We start from the raw sequence: 16,809 nt of genomic DNA on the forward strand, positions 1-16,809 counted from the left end.
ACTTACCATATTTTCTACTTCTAGGTTGTTTTCATAAACCCATTTTATAGGCAATAACTATATATTTATGCTGACATAATAGAAGGTGGGTTTCCAGAGTTTCAATGGAAATTCTGTAAGTCTAATCTAGTGTGATTTGAGAATCCCAAATGCATTTCTAAAACCATATCAATGTTCAGGATATAATAACCACTGTGGTTTAATTCAACTTTGGGGATTATTCTAAATCATTTTATGGTATTATTTAGACATCATATCTAGAACTGGGATTAAAATTTACCTGTAGTTTCAAAGGGGGATATATGTAGTGTTTTCAATCATCATCCTCCTGTACCTACCATGTGCTATTCAACACATTTGTTCAGCAGGCTCTGCTCTGGAGACCAAAACTAGGATTTTCCCCTCCTGCATCCTCGTCAGTCCTATGTCTGTAGCATATTGTTTTGGCAAAATAAATCACCAGAGATATCATATAGATGCCACTTTCCCAGGGGAGTAAAACTCTAGTTGGAACATGAACTGTAATTTGAAACTATCCGTTTAGTGTATACACTAAACTGCCAGCATTTATAATTAACTACACACAAAGGACTAGGTGAAAAGAATATTCAGAGTACAAAGTCAAGCACTCAAAAGTGAGGAAATATCAGAATTAAATTTGCCTGTTCAACCTTAATTTACCCCCTTTGTGCAACTGCATTAGGATATAGTCTTTAATCACATAATACTTTTCCAATCTGCTCCCTCTATGCTCTTCTCCCCTCTGCATTTGAGAGAAACTGTTTTCCCTTCTATTCTGCCTCGGAACTAGCAGAGGAATCAGTGAGAGCACAGCAAAGAGATTATTCCTCCTTTTACAGTTGATACCTAGTACGCAGTAGCCTACGGAGTAGAGGCACTTAAAAACGAGGAGTCCGGTGGCACCTTAAAGACTAACGTTTATTTGGGCATAAGCTTTCGAGGGTAAAAAGACTCTATGCATCTGAAGAAGTGGGTTTGTTACCCATGAAAGCTTATGCCCAAATAAATGTCAGTCTTTAAAGTGCCACCGGATTCCTCGTTGTTTTTGTAGACACAGACTAACAGGGCTACCCCTCTGATACTTGGAGGCACTTAATTTGCCTTGCTGTGCTTGTAAATATCCGAGCTGTGGGAGCAGTCCCGGGTGCGCCGTGTGTGGGATGGGTAAACACGAGCACCCTCTTGTGCAGAGCTGGGGAGAGACAGGCAACAAGCAGCGTGGAGCTGTATGAATAATAACCAGCAAGCCCCAGCCTGCAGACACACACACAGCACCAGCCTGCACCGAGTGCCTATGGAATCCGCAGCAGGCTGCCTGGCGCTGTACAGAGACCCGGCTGCAGCCTGCCCAGCGTAGAGAGACTCTGAACAGGCACCTGCCGAGAGCCGCCCAGAGAGGCGAGGGGCAGCAGCCGCCCCGCTCCCCTGTGTCCCCACGTGCCGTCCCAGAACTAGCAGGTGGGTTCCGGGCCCCGTGAGGGCAGCGGCCTCCGCGGCTGTCACTGAGCATGCTCGCAGCGCGCGGGCACGCTCGGCTTGGGCTTCTCCACGTCCGTCCCTGCCCGGGGCGCGGGGGTCCCCGCCGCCGCCAGTGAGCCTCTTGCCGGGGGGTGGAGCTCCCGGGCCAGGCCGTGCCGCGCGCCATGAACCCGGGCGGCGGGAGGGCGCCGGGCTTCCCGGGCCCCGTGCCGTGTAAGTGCCGAGCGGGCAATGCGCGCTCCGGGGCCCGCGCTGGGGAAGCCGAGCCGAGCCGGGGCCCGGGCAGGCCCCGAAACCTGAGTAGCGCAAGAAGCGGGCGGGAGCCAAGCCCGGGAACGTGGCTCGGGGAGGAACGCGGGGGAGAGCAGCCGGCGGGCTGGGCGGGCTGCCCCGCCGCGCAGCGGGGGCTGGGGGCGGCCGCGGAGAGAGGCTCCCCGGGCGGCCCCGCTTCGGAGTTCCCCCGTCGGGCCTGGGTCTGGGCGAGCAGCAGGTGCCGCCGCCCCAGGCGGGGAGCCGGGGCGCAGCGAGGGGCCGGTCCTCGGAGAGAAGGCGGGCGGCGGCCAGAGCCATCCGCCGCCGCTCAGCGCGGGAGGGCGGACCGCAGCGGGTCCCGGGCTCCGACGCCCCGCCCAGGAAGAAGCCCCTTCTTCCCGGCAGCGGGCGAGAGGCGCTGCCCGGCGGAGATCGACTCTGGCCTGCTGCCGCCCGTCCCCAGCTCTCCTCCGGCCACAGGCTCGCGGGGGAGACGGGCAAGGGGGGTGGAGATCGGGGGTCAGGGAGAAAGAGGGATCTGGGGGGTGAGGGGCGGGAACCGTTCTAGCCCCCCACTGGGGAGGGGGCGTGAGACGCTTGGGGGGCGTTGGGGGCGGGCAGAAGGCTGGGGGCGGCAGGAGTAGGGCACAGAGGTGTGGGGGCAGACAGGGCTGTTAAGGAACAGTAACGGTAAGAAGGAGGAGCTGTGAGTGGGGGAGAAGGCAGGGGGAACAGGTCGGGGACTTAGGGATAGGCCACATGGGGCAGTTAGGGGTAGGGGAGGCAGGGGAAGAAGTTGGATGTTAAGCAGTAAGGGCAAGGGAGGAGGCGGGGCAGAAGGTGGTGGGAGGTAAGGGCAGAGGGGAAAAGGCCATCTTACTGCTTGGGCTCTGCTGGGCAGCACAGAGGATGCCTGCAGGGGAGCCAAGCAAGAGTTACCCTGACACCTCACTCCATTCTGCTTCCAGGACTATCCATGTTCATTAAGGACCCATCCACCCACAATTGGAGCACTGGGCAAGGGGCTACATTTTCTGGGAAAGCTCCCCAGGTGCATAGGGCAAGCCCCCTGGGCTTAATGCAAGGAGCAATGGTGTAGGTCCTTTGGTCCAATTCACAAAGGCATTTTGCAGTAGTACAAGCCTCCTGGCTGTGAGAGTGTCACTGCGCAGCATGCAAAGATGCAAGTTCCCAGAGCGCAACTGTCATGTAAGCCCCTATAGCCTAGTGAGTAACATGGAAACAGAATGTAACATTATCAGCAACCTAAAGTTCAGCATTGCAGGCATGCAAGTTTCACGAATGAAGTTTCCCAGGAATCTTAGAGTAACTTTTTTTTTTAGGTTGGCTATGATCGAATGGCTTTGCACTTCAGGCTGCTCAGCACACTCTGCTCCTACTGAAGTCAGTGCCCAGAAGCTTCATATACCACTAAATATGTTTAGTTTTTCATTGGTTGTAATACCCATGTGCTGTCATCTGCTGAATGCTATGCCTCTTCACATAAAAGACATTATTTATAGAAAGAAAAGGTGTACTTGTGGCACCTTAGAGACTAACCAATTTATTTATTATTAATATTAATTTATTAATATAAATTGGTTAGTCTCTAAGGTGCCACAAGTACTCCTTTTCTTTTTGCGAAGACAGACTAACACGGCTGTTACTCTGAAACCTGTTAGTATTTACAGAGTTCAGCATCTTGGTTTCACAGTTCCTATTATAGCTCTCCCAATAGTAGGTGAAAGGGAAATGTTGCAGTTATTCAATGAGAAATTGGAATGCATGATATTCTAATCGAGGTGTTGATCCATTTGATAATCTTATTGGAGTCTCTCTTTGCTTTTGTGTAGGAATGTTTTATGTTTTGATTTCATCAGTGTAAATTATTTGATCTCCTTCCATTTTTGTAGTTCCAGGAGGCACCACTGTCCTAGTGGAGCTCACCCCAGATATCCACATTTGTGGCATTTGCAAGCAGCAGTTCAATAACCTTGATGCCTTCGTTGCTCACAAGCAGAGCGGCTGCCAGCTGATCAGTGCAAATGGAACCACTAGTACAGTCCAGTTTGTTTCAGAAGAAACTGTGCCATCAACACAGACTCAAACCACAACCAGAACAATCACTTCAGAGACTCAGACCATCACAGGTATTGCTTAGGAATTTGAAAGCACACATCCTATAGAAAATAGAAATGTAAGTCCATGTACCCCAGCACATTACGTTAAAACACCAATTTGCACACAAGTATTCACATATGATTTGGTGAGGGAAGGAGAAGCAGTCTGACTACTTTGTTAGCTTTGGTATAACACTATGCACTTAATTTGACAATTAAAACTGTGAATCTGTTTATAGACTGATACAACATGCAGCCAACACTTAATGAAAGGGAAACTGTAATCAGTGGCAGTATTCATGAAAAATACTTAAATTACAGGACATTTTTAGTGGTGCCCTTTTTAACAAACACAGGCTTAGAGTTTTTTTGGTCTTCAGTCCAGGTCCTCCTTATAAGAGAACACTGCACTGGAACAACTGCTCTCACAATTAGTTAGCTAGAAGTATTTACTCAGTATTCCTACCTCTGCAGAGGTTTAAGTTAGGCTGAAGCATATGCAGACCTTTACTTGCATAAAGTTACATGCGTGCATGTTTTCAGGCTCAGGGCCTCATTTAATTTGAATTAATTTGAACAGACACATTAATTTTCAGAGAGATTTGCAGAAACGTTTTGGGATAAAGAATCTGATATACAAAAGCCTTAAAACTAGTGAAAAGATAGGATAGTCAAGTGGACTGAATTCAGGGCTGGCTGCCAGGAATTTTTGAGTTCTAATCCCTGCCTGTGATTCACTGGATTTTGGATGAATTTCTTAAATTATCTGCCTCTTATTTACTCACTTGTAAAACAAAGGCAATATACCAATCTATTTGATGTTAGGAAAGCGGTGAGATTTAATCAACTTAAAAGCCATTAATTGGTCTGCGTTAAAATGTTTTTTCTTACTCTGTTTACAGTTGACACCTAAAATTCCTATAACTGAAAGAGATTAGATATTTTAAAAAAACAAACCTATTTTTTCAGTTTGTTTACTTCATACTTTTGACAGCATTTTGTATAAAGCCAGTTTTGCTGTTTCCCCTGAATACTGATTTAGGGCTTCGATCCTGCTAACATTTAACAACATGTATAACTGTATTTATATAAGTAATCTGTCCCCACACAAACAGCAGAAGAAACTGACTCAGCCCTGAGTCCTGTAATTGGATCCACACCATCACACCCTTGTGCTTGTGTAAAATCCCACAGGTTTCAGTGCAATTTTGTACTGGTGCAAAGGACTTGCAGGATAGGGGCCTTCGTCAGTTTCTTTTTTGGTTTACCTGGGGCTTTCACTTGTAATAGGTAGAGAAAAACATTTTATAAAATAATAGGCAAATGTGATTGTAAAACTAGAACTAGGTACGGGTGGTGCTTAATAGAATTTGATACGAACTGGAGATGTTTATGCTAAGAAAGTGGGCCATTTTTATGTTTTTAGTTTCTGCTCCAGAGTTTGTTTTTGAGCATGGCTACCAAACATATCTGCCCAGTGAGAGCCGTGAACCTCAGACTGCTGCTGTTGTCTCTCCATCATCAAAAACGCGTTCCAGAAAATCCACTACTGCAGTTGTCCAAAAGAAATTGAACTGCTGCTATCCAGGTTAGGTATTGGCTACGTCGTCCTTTTTTTCTTTCATTTTTGCAATTGGTGGGCTTAGGATAGTTATAAATATGCTAGGCTTGCCTAATTTCATGAAATTAATCTGCACAGAATCTAGAAGACAGCATGATATGCTCCTTTACGCCTGATCCTACACAATTAAAGTCAGTGGGAGTTTTGCCATTGACTTCAGTGAGTGTTGAATCCAGCCCTCAGACTCTGATCTTGCTCTAATGATGTGTGCTGGCCAGGGTCACTGGGGCTCTACCTGGCTTCCAGGTGTGCTGACACACATCGCTGTAAAAGTATGTCCTGATTTGTATCTTCCTAACTGTGTTCCCAATCTTGCAACTCATGTGAAGAATCCTGAAAGTTATTTGCACTGTATCCACAGCTCTGATGAACCAAAATGTTTGCAAGGATGTACTGATTTTAAATATTGTCAATATTTAAATCATATTAATCAGTGAAGTTACTGTATAAATTCCTGCAAAACAGATGCTTAATTCTTTCATATAGGATTCAGTTCTGCAAGCCTTGGAAGTTAAACTTTCCTCACATGAGTAGTCTTGTTTATTTAAATAGAGTTTACAGTATTGTTTCAAGTCTTTCCTTTACCTGAGAATCTTATTTCACACGCACAGTCTTAGTTTGCACACACACAAACTTTCAGGGCCCTACCCAGTATTCTGGACTCAGGCAAAACTCCTGAGAATGAAGGCCCCAATGTGTTAGCTAGGCGCCCACTATCTCTAATCTGAGACTATATATGAAATTAATTAGTCTCCCTGTGTCCCCTGTGTACTGTAGAGTGCATCTCAAAACCCAGGCAGAGATTCCACACAATTTGTTTTAGAGATTACCACGAAAAATTCCAGAATGAGTTAATGCAGAGAATGAATTATCTTCTAGGGAAGCACTAGAAGACTAAAGTTTATAGGTAAGTATAGCTACTTACTTATTGTAAGTAAGTGTATGTAAACAAGATGTGGACTTCATTTTCCGGCAATGTTGAATGCCGTCTCTTTATTTTTATACAAACACAGAGCCTTGATATATTTGACAAAGAAATGTTACAGATACATGCCGAGAAAGGCAACATCCTGAATCTGTCAAAGTACATGTCCCCTGTCCCGTTGTCTTGTTAGTTTCTCTTAAATTTAAAAATCTGATTTTTTGTTTGTGGTATCTAATTTATTTTCAGGTTGCCAATTCAAGACATCCTATGGTATGAAAGATGTGGAACGTCATTTAAGAACACACACAGGTAAAATCTAAAGCCATCACCTTCTATTTTTCCTTCTTGTTATTGTCAGTAGATTTTCCAGCAAAATAAGCATCTAGTTTTAGGTGGTACAACCTACATGTTCAAGAGGCACAATCCCTCCCCTAGCTTCTTGGAATGCAAGGACTGTCCTTTTGCATGCCAAGTCTCTCATTATGGTACAAACTACTTTAGTGTAGGCCAGTTTGTAACTTAGTCATCTGGCCTTCAGAGTTCAGAACATTAAAAATGATGTATGCTTCACTCATCACTGACACACGAGAACCTCTGTGGCATGAATGGGAAGCTGTTTTTCAGTGCATCACCGCATTGTACTATAGATTAGGACAAGAAGTTAAAGAAAATCTAGTTTGACACACTAATTCTAAAAAAATATACAAATCATTTTCAAATGAACTTTCAAAAGCTAGTGTAAGGGGACAATTTTTTCAAAGGGTCTTCTGAATTGTAGTTGCAGTGTTTGCATTCCTTACCATCTTTTCTGTGCAGATTAGGAGGAATGGTTAACCTGGAGGTGTTTGAAGGCATAAACATTGGAGTTTAATTAAAGGAGGCCTTTGGAAAATTCAGGCTATTGCGATTTGAAAATTCTATATAGTTTCTTTTTGTTTTGTTAAGTTCCAAGATTGTGTCATTACAAAAATTGTTATTTTGACGCTCTTTTGATGGTTTTCAGGAGATAAGCCCCATAAATGTGAGGTGTGTAGCAAGTGCTTCAGTCGCAAAGATAAGCTGAAGATGCACATGCGTTCCCATACTGGGGTGAAACCTTACAAGTGTAAACACTGTGACTATGCAGCTGCTGACAACAGCAGTCTCAACAAGCACCAGCGCATCCACTCAAATGAGCGTCCTTTTAAATGCCAGATCTGTCCTTATGCGAGCCGCAACTCTAGCCAGCTTACTGTCCATCTCAGATCCCATACTGGTAAGTCTAGACTGTAAGACTTCAAAACGTGTTGGGCCATATTTGAGGTATTTTAATGCTAAAACTGTAGATAGGTGCCCAGTGGGATTTTCAGAAGTGCAGAGGTGTCTGACTCCCAATCTGGAGTCAGTTATAGAACAGTTGCAACAGTTTAACTAAATTGATTGAGATATTGAATTAGTTAAACCAGTACAAACTCCAAATGTAGACACCCTAGAACTATTTTAATTTCTCCATAATTCATCTAGTTTACATCTGCAAATGACCAAATTCAGCTAAACCTCCACAGACCACTGCTGGTGGGTCCCCTCCAGATCAAGGCTGAGGCATGTTAGCAAGACAATAAGAGGAAACTGGCCTTGCTGCTGCCCATGCTATACTTGTTCTGTGAATAGATGATTTCAGTCTCCAGGGTTGTCAGCCCACACACCTTTTGCAAACACTAAATCCATAAGTTCTTATAGTTAAATTATTTTCCTAAATTCTCTTTTAATCAGAGATTAATTCTTGTAGTTTGTATGCAATTTGCTGTAAAGATAACTGATCTTTTTTGTGACAGTACAGTTATCTCTGACATACGATGCTTTTCACTTATTCTGTGGTATTAGATTGTTTCCATGCTTTTTACGGGTTTGATAAGTTCTGTGAATGTTAGCTGCAAAGCGATTACTATTCAGGGTTTACTATATTAGCTTTGAACCTGCTCTAGGTTCTGATTTTGAATTGAGGTATTACACTGTACATTAGTTCAGATGTAGGCAGTGTGGAATTTATTTCCAGCAGATAAAAGAAATAAATCACATGTGAAATGTGGAGGAGCGGCGGGTCAGACCAATCTGTCCTGAGCAGAGGAGTCTTTTATGCTTCACAAATCTGCTGTGATGCCATAGGCAGGACAACTAGGGAGTTGTTTTACAAGGTTCACCTGTTTCTGCTGCTACATAACAGGATGTGATGGGCAGTAGGAATTGTACATGGGGGAGTCAGATAGTAATGATAGATAGAGTCCAGAGAACACCTGATGTAGATTTACCTCCTCTAATGCAAGTGTGCGCAGGTACATATATGTAAGCTGTAGCAGTTGTGCCTCTCGAAGGATTAATCCATGGAAGAAGGAAAACAGTAGTTTTGTTTTATTCTTCTCCGCTTTTCCACCAGAGTATGGTAGATTTTTCACTGCCACCTGTGAAGACTGGTTTCAGAGTAACAGCCATGTTAGTCTGTATTCGCATAAAGAAAAGGAGTACTTGTGGCACCTTAGAGACTAACCAATTTATTTGAGCATAAACTTTCATGAGCTACAGCTCACTTCATCGGATGCATCCGATGAAGTGAGCTGTGAAGACTGATGAATTGGCACTTACATATTTTCTGCCACTGGGAGGCCAAGTGGCCCTGATTCGGAAGGGTTCAGCCAGTGAAGAACAAGGAGTGAATAAGCCCTTTGTGATTTTTAGCAGATAAATAGGGTGACATGGGCATGAGAACGCAGGCTTGCTTTGCCAGTTTAAAATCACAGCCTTTGTGTCAAGTTACCCTTTCAGGGCCATATGCTCCCCTCTTCCAAATAAATAATTTGACTTGTTATACTAGAACTTGTGGAATTAAAGTGGTCTCTTCCCTGCTGTTCCAGGTGGATGAGGGAAAGAGGCATGTGCCAGGAGCAGATTCTCTAGGGTCTGCTGAGAAGTCAGCATAGTTCCCAGTTTATCCACATAGAAAAGTTACCCTTCACTTTAGGTTTCATGACTCTTCACTTCATTAGTAGCACAACTCCCTTTGAAACCATGCTGCATTTGCCTTTGCCCTTCCAGGCTTGAAACTAAGATGAATTGCAAACAAAGAGGGGAGTTCTTCAAGTAAGTCTTGTATAGATTACCTCTGGGAACACCTCATTCTGTAGTGGGGATCAGATTTCGTCCCTCCCTCCTATCTATCTCTGGAATGCCTATTCTTGTCCATGGTGGCTAGGAGGCAAGAGGGAATGTGTGTAAGTGTGAGCTGTGTTCCTGTTTCCACAGATTTGAGGTCTTTTCTGACCCCATTACTACTTCCCTTCACTGCTCAGTATGCGATGTCAAGTCTTTAGAGTTTAGTTTCTTGCTCTATCTTTCCCAAGTAAATCTTTTTAGATATGAAGAACTTGTAGGTGTAATTTGTTGCATATAAATACAAAGCTTTAAAAAATGATTACATCCCTATTATTGTTCACTAAGAAATTAAATGGACTGGATTGGGTTAAAAGAAAAATTCAGACAGGTATTCAGGATGCAGGTCCTAATGGTACTGATCAACCATTCTTTGTACTGCAGGAAATCTGTTAGAAATTCATAGAGGTAAATGTCTTTGTGACCTACAGTAGAACCTCAGGTACGAAAATTTTAGGAATGGAGGTTATTCATAACTCTGAAATGTTTATAACTGAACAAAACCTTATGGTTGTTCTTTCAAAAGTTTACAACTGAACATTGACTTAACACAGTTTTGAAACTTTACTATACAGAAGAAAAATGCTGCTTTCCCTTTATTTTTTTTAGTAGTTTACGTTTAACACTACTGTACTGTATTGGCTTTATTTTTATTTATTTATTTATTCTCTGCTGCTGCCTGATTGCATACTCCTGGTTCCAAATGAAATGTGTGGTTGACTGGTCAGTTCGTAACTCTGAGGTTCTACTGTGTATAATTTGGAGTCAGATTTTATAAACCCTTGCTAATTTGATTAATCCTTTCATTCTCTTAATTTCAGTGGAACAATTCACATGAGTATTAGTTTTCAGGATCAAGGCCCTGAAGTTCTTTGGTACCTCTGCCAGTGTCAAATTATGCAAGGCCAGTAGTGTAAATATGTATAATAGATCAATCTGCAATTTAAAAAACACATGTATTGCAGAATTTGAGTACAAAAGTAACACTGTCAGTCCATTATATGAAAATTTGAGCTATTGAAATATGCACTATGCCTTCATCAGTAAAGTAGGTAAAAATTCAATAACGGAATCTTACAATTCAACTAGAAGAGTATGCAGCTGTGACTGTAAAATAAATAAGCTACACCAGCAACCAGTGTATCTTTGTTAATAAAAATCTTTATCACAAACATAATACGCTATATATCTCAATTATTAAACAGATGTGAGATTTGCACAGTATGCCACAACTTGATTTGAAAAATAAGCAGCTAAATCAATGACATGTAGCTGGATAAACAAATTATGCAAAATTATACAAATATCACAAAGATCTATAAAATATTAACTATTAAAATAAATTAGCCATATGCAGTTTGATTATTAATGAACAAAGCATTGACTGAACTTAGTACATTCCTGCATTTTATTTGTCTTACATAGCACCCTATAGTTCTTTCACTTTTCTCCTTCCATGGCGTGACAGAGTAATAACAAAATGATGTCTTACTGTTCAAGTGGATCAGAGAAGAACTGTTAAGAATGAATAGTATTGTTTTGAAAATGCTATTTACTACAGTCTGCTTCTTCTTTTGTTTTTTAAATCATATTCGGAACGGAGTCATTGTCTTGTAAGTCCATGCACTGGATTTGATCCACTGATTATGAATTAAATATATGTGGTTATTTTGGCTGCACATATTGTGACAACCCTACAAATGCAAGAAAATGCAAAGAACAGAGGTTTAGGCCCTGAAGATGTAAATGCTTATACATGTAACTAACTTTACCCATGTGAGTAGTTCCCTTGAAGGAAACGGATTATTCCTGAGGTTAAAGTTGAGTAAATACAAAAACGTTTGCAAGATTTAGCATTTGAATCCTTTGACACAGATTTTCAGCTGCAGCTGTTTCTAGTCTTCATGTGTGTGCCCATAAAAAATTGTGCATGTACATGTACTGTGCGGCACACATCTCTACGTGCATACTAATTTTAAAAAAATCTTTTAACTGTAGTTTGTGGAAAGTTGGTTGGTAACATCATGCAGAATCCTCCATTTCCAACGGTTGAATTGCATTACAAATTGCAAGACAAAACTATTCACTAAATAGTTCCCTAATGTTACATTTCTATATAAGTAAACTCATATGAACCCACACATCATTATTTATCTTTTGCATGTTTCACTCTTTTTAATTTTTCTTTTCCAATTATTGTGCCCCACTACAATTAAATTTTTCCCCATACAAACTGTAGGAAAATCCTATAAATCTGGAGTAACCACTGTATTTTCTGTGCATCCAAGTACATGATACTAAGTGTTGTCCTTCCCTATCACCTTCCCTCTTTGCTTTTTCAACATTTGCTTCAAAAACTGAAAATCTAGCTCAGGGATCGGCAACCTTTGGCACGCGGCTTTGGCAGTTCCCACTGGCCACAGTTCGCCGCTCCAGGCCAATGGGGGCTGCGGGAAGCAGCGGCCAGCACATCCTTCGGCCCATGCCACTTCCCGCAGCCCCCATTGGCCTGGAGTGGCGAACTGCGGCCAATGGGGGCTGCGAGCAGCCGAACCTGCAGACGCGGCAGGTAAACAAACCGGTCCGGCCCGCCAGGGGGCTTATTTGAAAAATAAAGGTGCAGATTCTACAAATGTAAGAAATTTGAGCCAAATATCCTAGGGCAAATGTGGCATAGAAGAATAGGAATAGACATGTGTACATTATTTTGGAGGATGATTTTTAATTTGGGTCTTCAGTGGTAAATATTTTATGATCAAAATATTTTAAAAAGATGATTAGCTAGTAATTTAATTCCACATAGTTTGGAACTGATTTAATACTCCATCATGCTTAAGTTCTCAGCATGACTACAGTTATGTGTATATGCTAACGTATATGTTTAGGAAAGGTTTATAATGCATCAAAATCTAGCAAAGAGACAACTTTTTTGTTTTTTAATGTTTATCTCAATTAGTTGAAAGCATTAGTTGAGACGTTCAATCTTATTAATGAAGGAAGATTGAGAATCTTCAGTAGCTTGTTTTGGAACAGTGTTCCACCATTTATATCACTAAAATGAACTAGAAATGGAGAACATCTGGAATACAAATACCAAGAAACTGCAGGGCCTGCAAGCATGCCCACATATTCTCTCTACCCACAAGCACTCTGCGCCAGGAGTGGCTACTATGTTTCCCACACAAAAATGTCTCTGATCAGCTACAGATGAAACAAGAGAATGCAACGTTTGAATTTCAGCTCATTAAAGAATTTAGTGCATTGTGGAAATATGATGGGAAATTTTAACTGGAACAAATTGAGTTTACGTACCAGTTTAAGTTTATGCAGTTAATTGCAACTTTCAGTCTATCCCGGAAGTACTGTAGATTCATGGCTTGACTCCTCTAATTTAAATGCGTGTTTTGTTGACAGGAGATGCTCCGTTTCAGTGTCGGATGTGTAGTGCTAAATTTAAAATCAACTCGGACTTGAAGAGGCACATGCGTGTGCACTCTGGAGAGAAGCCATACAAATGTGAGTTCTGTGATGTCCGCTGTGCCATGAAAGGGAACCTGAAATCGCACATCCGTATCAAGCACAGCATGGAGAACACGCTCAAGTGTCCAGAGTGCGAGTTCCAGTGCGGAAACAAAACAACCCTTCGGCATCACTTAAGAGCCCATCAGCCTGAGCAGCCAGTGAAGTGCTCAAAATGCAACTACTCTTGCTCTAACAAGGCAGCTCTCAAGGTGCACGAGAGAATTCACTGCGAGGATCGCCCTTTCAAATGTGACTTTTGTAGCTTTGATACCAAGCAGCGGAGCAATCTGACCACGCACGTGAAGAAAGCCCATGGAGACAAAGTCAAGATCAAAAAGCAAACTACTGAGAAGAAAGAGGGAGATAAGTTAAAGCAGGGCAGCTCCAGGCAAGTAGCCAAATTGGATGCTAAGAAAGCATTTAAATGTGGCCTGTGTGAGGCTTCCTTTGTCCGAGAAGATTCTCTTAGGAGCCATAAGAAACAGCACAGAGAGTATAATGGGACCAAAAGTACTGAACTGGCTGTATTGCAGTTGCACATGGACCCCAGTAGGCAGACCAGTGCCCCAATCACTGTAAGTCACCTTCAAGTCCCCATTCAAGCCACTCAGGTTTCTCCTTACAATGAAGGAAGGGTCAAGATCATTGCTGGCCATCAAGTGCCTCAAGCTAATGGAACAGTTCAGACTGCTTCAGTGAATGTTATGCCTCCCACATTAGTTGGCCAGAATCAGGAGGACCTATCTGCGAGTAGCCAGTTGCAAATACTGCGCCAAGTCAGTCTACTGGCACCGCCTCATCCCCCTGTTTCTCAAAGCGAAGCTGTGTCAGTGGGGCAGCCAGCCGTTCTTCTCACTGCCCAGGACCAAAGTGACAGCAATGCTCTCCACCAGACTTTGATTTCTGCTGCTTCAGTCAGTAGTCACAGGGCTTCAGCAAGCCAGACTTTCATCAATGATTCTGGAATCAGCTGCTCTGACTTGGAAGGGCTCAATGCTTTGATTCAGGAAGGGGCAACGGAAGTGGCTGTGGTTAGTGATGAAGGTCAGAGTATCTCTGTGTCCACTTCAGCTCCCCCTCCTCCCATCTTTTCCTCATCCTCTCACACACAAGCACCTAAGCAGACCTACTCCATCATTCAAAGTGAAGCCCATACAGCTTCACTGTGTCCTGCAGACTCCATACCGGATTAGTTTTAAAAAACTAGCGCAAATTCCACCCTGGATTGCCTTGTGAAGCCTTGGAGTCAGTGGGATTTTCATGACACTTAGTGAGGGCCAGTTTTTCAGGAGTCCTAAGATTGGCCTCTAAAGTTCCATTTGCACCACTTTGCACATGTAGTCGTATGTTGCATTCTCACATACTCATACAGTGACTTGCACATGAGGGTGTGCACAATTACATGTATTGGAAACTAGAGGCTTCAGTCTTTGAAAAATGTGAACCTAAATATCAAAGCAACTGTTTAAAATTTCACTTTTAAAAAAACTTCCCAGAGCAGGATTTACTTTGCGCAGCAAATGCCTTATTTAAACAAAATAGCTTTTTTTTTAATCAGATGCAAAGAACATCTCGCTTTAAGATACCATCCCCTGTGGAAAAATCTGAGGGCAGGTCTATATTACAGGGGAAAGTCGATCTAAGCTATGCAATTTGAGTTACGTTAGTAGTGTAACTCAAGTCGACACGTAGCTTAGATCTGCTTTCACAGGGTAGGGGTCCAAACTACGCTATGTCAACAGGAGACGCTCTCCTGTAGACTTCCCCTACTCTTTTCCATCTGGTGCAGTACTGGAGTCGACAGGAGAGCAATCTGCGGTCAATTTAGCGGGTCTTCATGAGACCCGCTAAATTGACCCCTGATGTATCGATTGCCACAGCGTGGATCCACTGGTAAGTGGAGACAAGCCCTGAGCAAGGTGGCTTTGTACAACGAACCAAAACAGTTGTTCAGAGACCCATTAACACCTAGCCAGCCTGTCCCAAACCTCCTCTTGCAGGTTACTATAGGACCTACCCTGTAGCTGTGCTCTACTGCATATAAGCCCTGATCAGGCAAAGTATTTAAACGTATGAGCAGCCCCATTGTTTTAAGTGGAACTACTCTCATGCTTAAAATTGAACACGTGCTTAGGTTCTTTGCTGGATTGGGGCTGTGATGGGAGCACCCTCTGTGGTTAATCTGTCTGTTGCTAACATAGTACAGCAGTGGTTCTACTTTTTGGACTTTGTACATGGTACCAATAATTTCCCCAAAACAAACGTCTGTTCATTTTTTTTATTACTTGTTAGACAATTCAAACTACTGGACATAATTCTAATAGAATTTCGTATTATCTAGGTGCTACTATTTAGATGATAAAAAATTAACAGTATATTAAACAACATTAAGAATTAAGGGCCCTAGTCCTTCAACTGCTTATGGATTTGCTTAACTTCACTTGAATAGCCCCACTGAAGTGTTTGCAGGATTGGGGTCTAAATTTGTAAATGTTGATTTTTTTTTTTCATTTAGATTCAGAACCAGACTAATCAGGATGAATTGGAGCCAGATTTTCAAAAGTGCTCAGCACACAGCAGCTCCTAATGTGACAGTTGTCACCAGACTTTTCCAAAATGCTCAGAGCCCTTCTGGCTGAGTTTTTTTTTTTTAAAAAAATCTGGTCACTGATTTCTAATTACAGGAAAAGTCTATTGAAGTCAGTAGGAATTGGGGGCACTTAGCACTGTGGTTGAGACGCTCATGCAGAATCAGGCCCCAAAGTATTTCTGTTAAAATAATAGGCTGTTGTCTGTGTGTTGGTGATATTTTGTGTCATAACAGACTTTTTATGCAAATCATGTATACAGCACGATGCTCTGTATCAGAAGGGTCCTTCAAAAAAAAAATACAATATATTTTTCCAAATACAGTGCTGTAATTTTATGTCATTTGTTTTGGTTTTGAATTATTTGTTTTCAGTTGTGTGATTGAAAACAAATGTATTTTGCATTTCCATCTCTGTTCTTTATATGTAAGAATGCAGCATAAAGAGAGGAAAAAGAAAATGTCCTCAACCTTTTGCAGTACAAAACCTAATTATAGATTCTGTTTTGGGAATCAAAAAGCTAGTTAATTTAAAAAAATATAACTACATTAATATTAGTACAGAACAAGATAGAGGTGGTCATTTGTGTGCTTAACATCACCATGCAATGAATGTGTATTTATATAAAGAAATATGTACATGTCAGTATTTGGCTTCAGCCATAAAAAATCAGTGGATCTGATTAACAGTTTAGTTAGGTCAGTGGTTCCCAAACTTGTTCCGCCGCTTGTGCAGGGAAAGCCCCTGGCGGGCCAGGCTGGTTTGTTTACTTGCCGCGTCCGCAGGTTAGGCCGATCGTGGCTCCCAGTGGCCGCGGTTCGCTGTTAAAGGCCAATGGGAGCTGCTGGAAATGGCGCGGGCTGAGGGACGTACTGGCCGCCACTTCCAAGAGCTCCCATTGGCCTGGAACAGCGAACCGCGGCCACTGGGAGCCGCGGTCGGCCTAACCTGCGGACGCGGCAGGTAAACAAACCAGCCCGGCGCGCCAGGGGCTTTCCCTGCACAAGCGGCGGAACAGGTTTGGGAACCACTGAGTTAGGTATATATGTGCCTTTTTAGAGAGAGAGAGTGTGTGTGTTTCTCCATGGGTATGAAAAC

The 16,809-nt window shown here is 42.7% G+C and overlaps 1 protein-coding gene across 1 annotated transcript; it reads left to right on the top strand.

The window, feature by feature from the left end:
- The first annotated feature begins 1,533 nt into the window (after window positions 1-1,533).
- ZFP64 (ZFP64 zinc finger protein) lies at window positions 1,534-16,031 on the top strand. The gene is made up of 6 exons (XM_084646054.1): window positions 1,534-1,713; window positions 3,666-3,902; window positions 5,299-5,460; window positions 6,665-6,727; window positions 7,422-7,673; window positions 13,016-16,031. The coding sequence occupies exons 1-6, from the start codon at window positions 1,665-1,667 to the stop codon at window positions 14,314-14,316; spliced, it is 2,064 nt and encodes a 687-aa protein (XP_084502180.1). The 5' UTR covers window positions 1,534-1,664; the 3' UTR covers window positions 14,317-16,031.
- The last annotated feature ends 778 nt before the right edge of the window (window positions 16,032-16,809 follow it).

This window comes from Lepidochelys olivacea (assembly GCF_965140295.1).
Source record: "Lepidochelys olivacea isolate rLepOli2 genome assembly, chromosome: 13".
NCBI lineage: Eukaryota > Metazoa > Chordata > Testudines > Cheloniidae > Lepidochelys > Lepidochelys olivacea.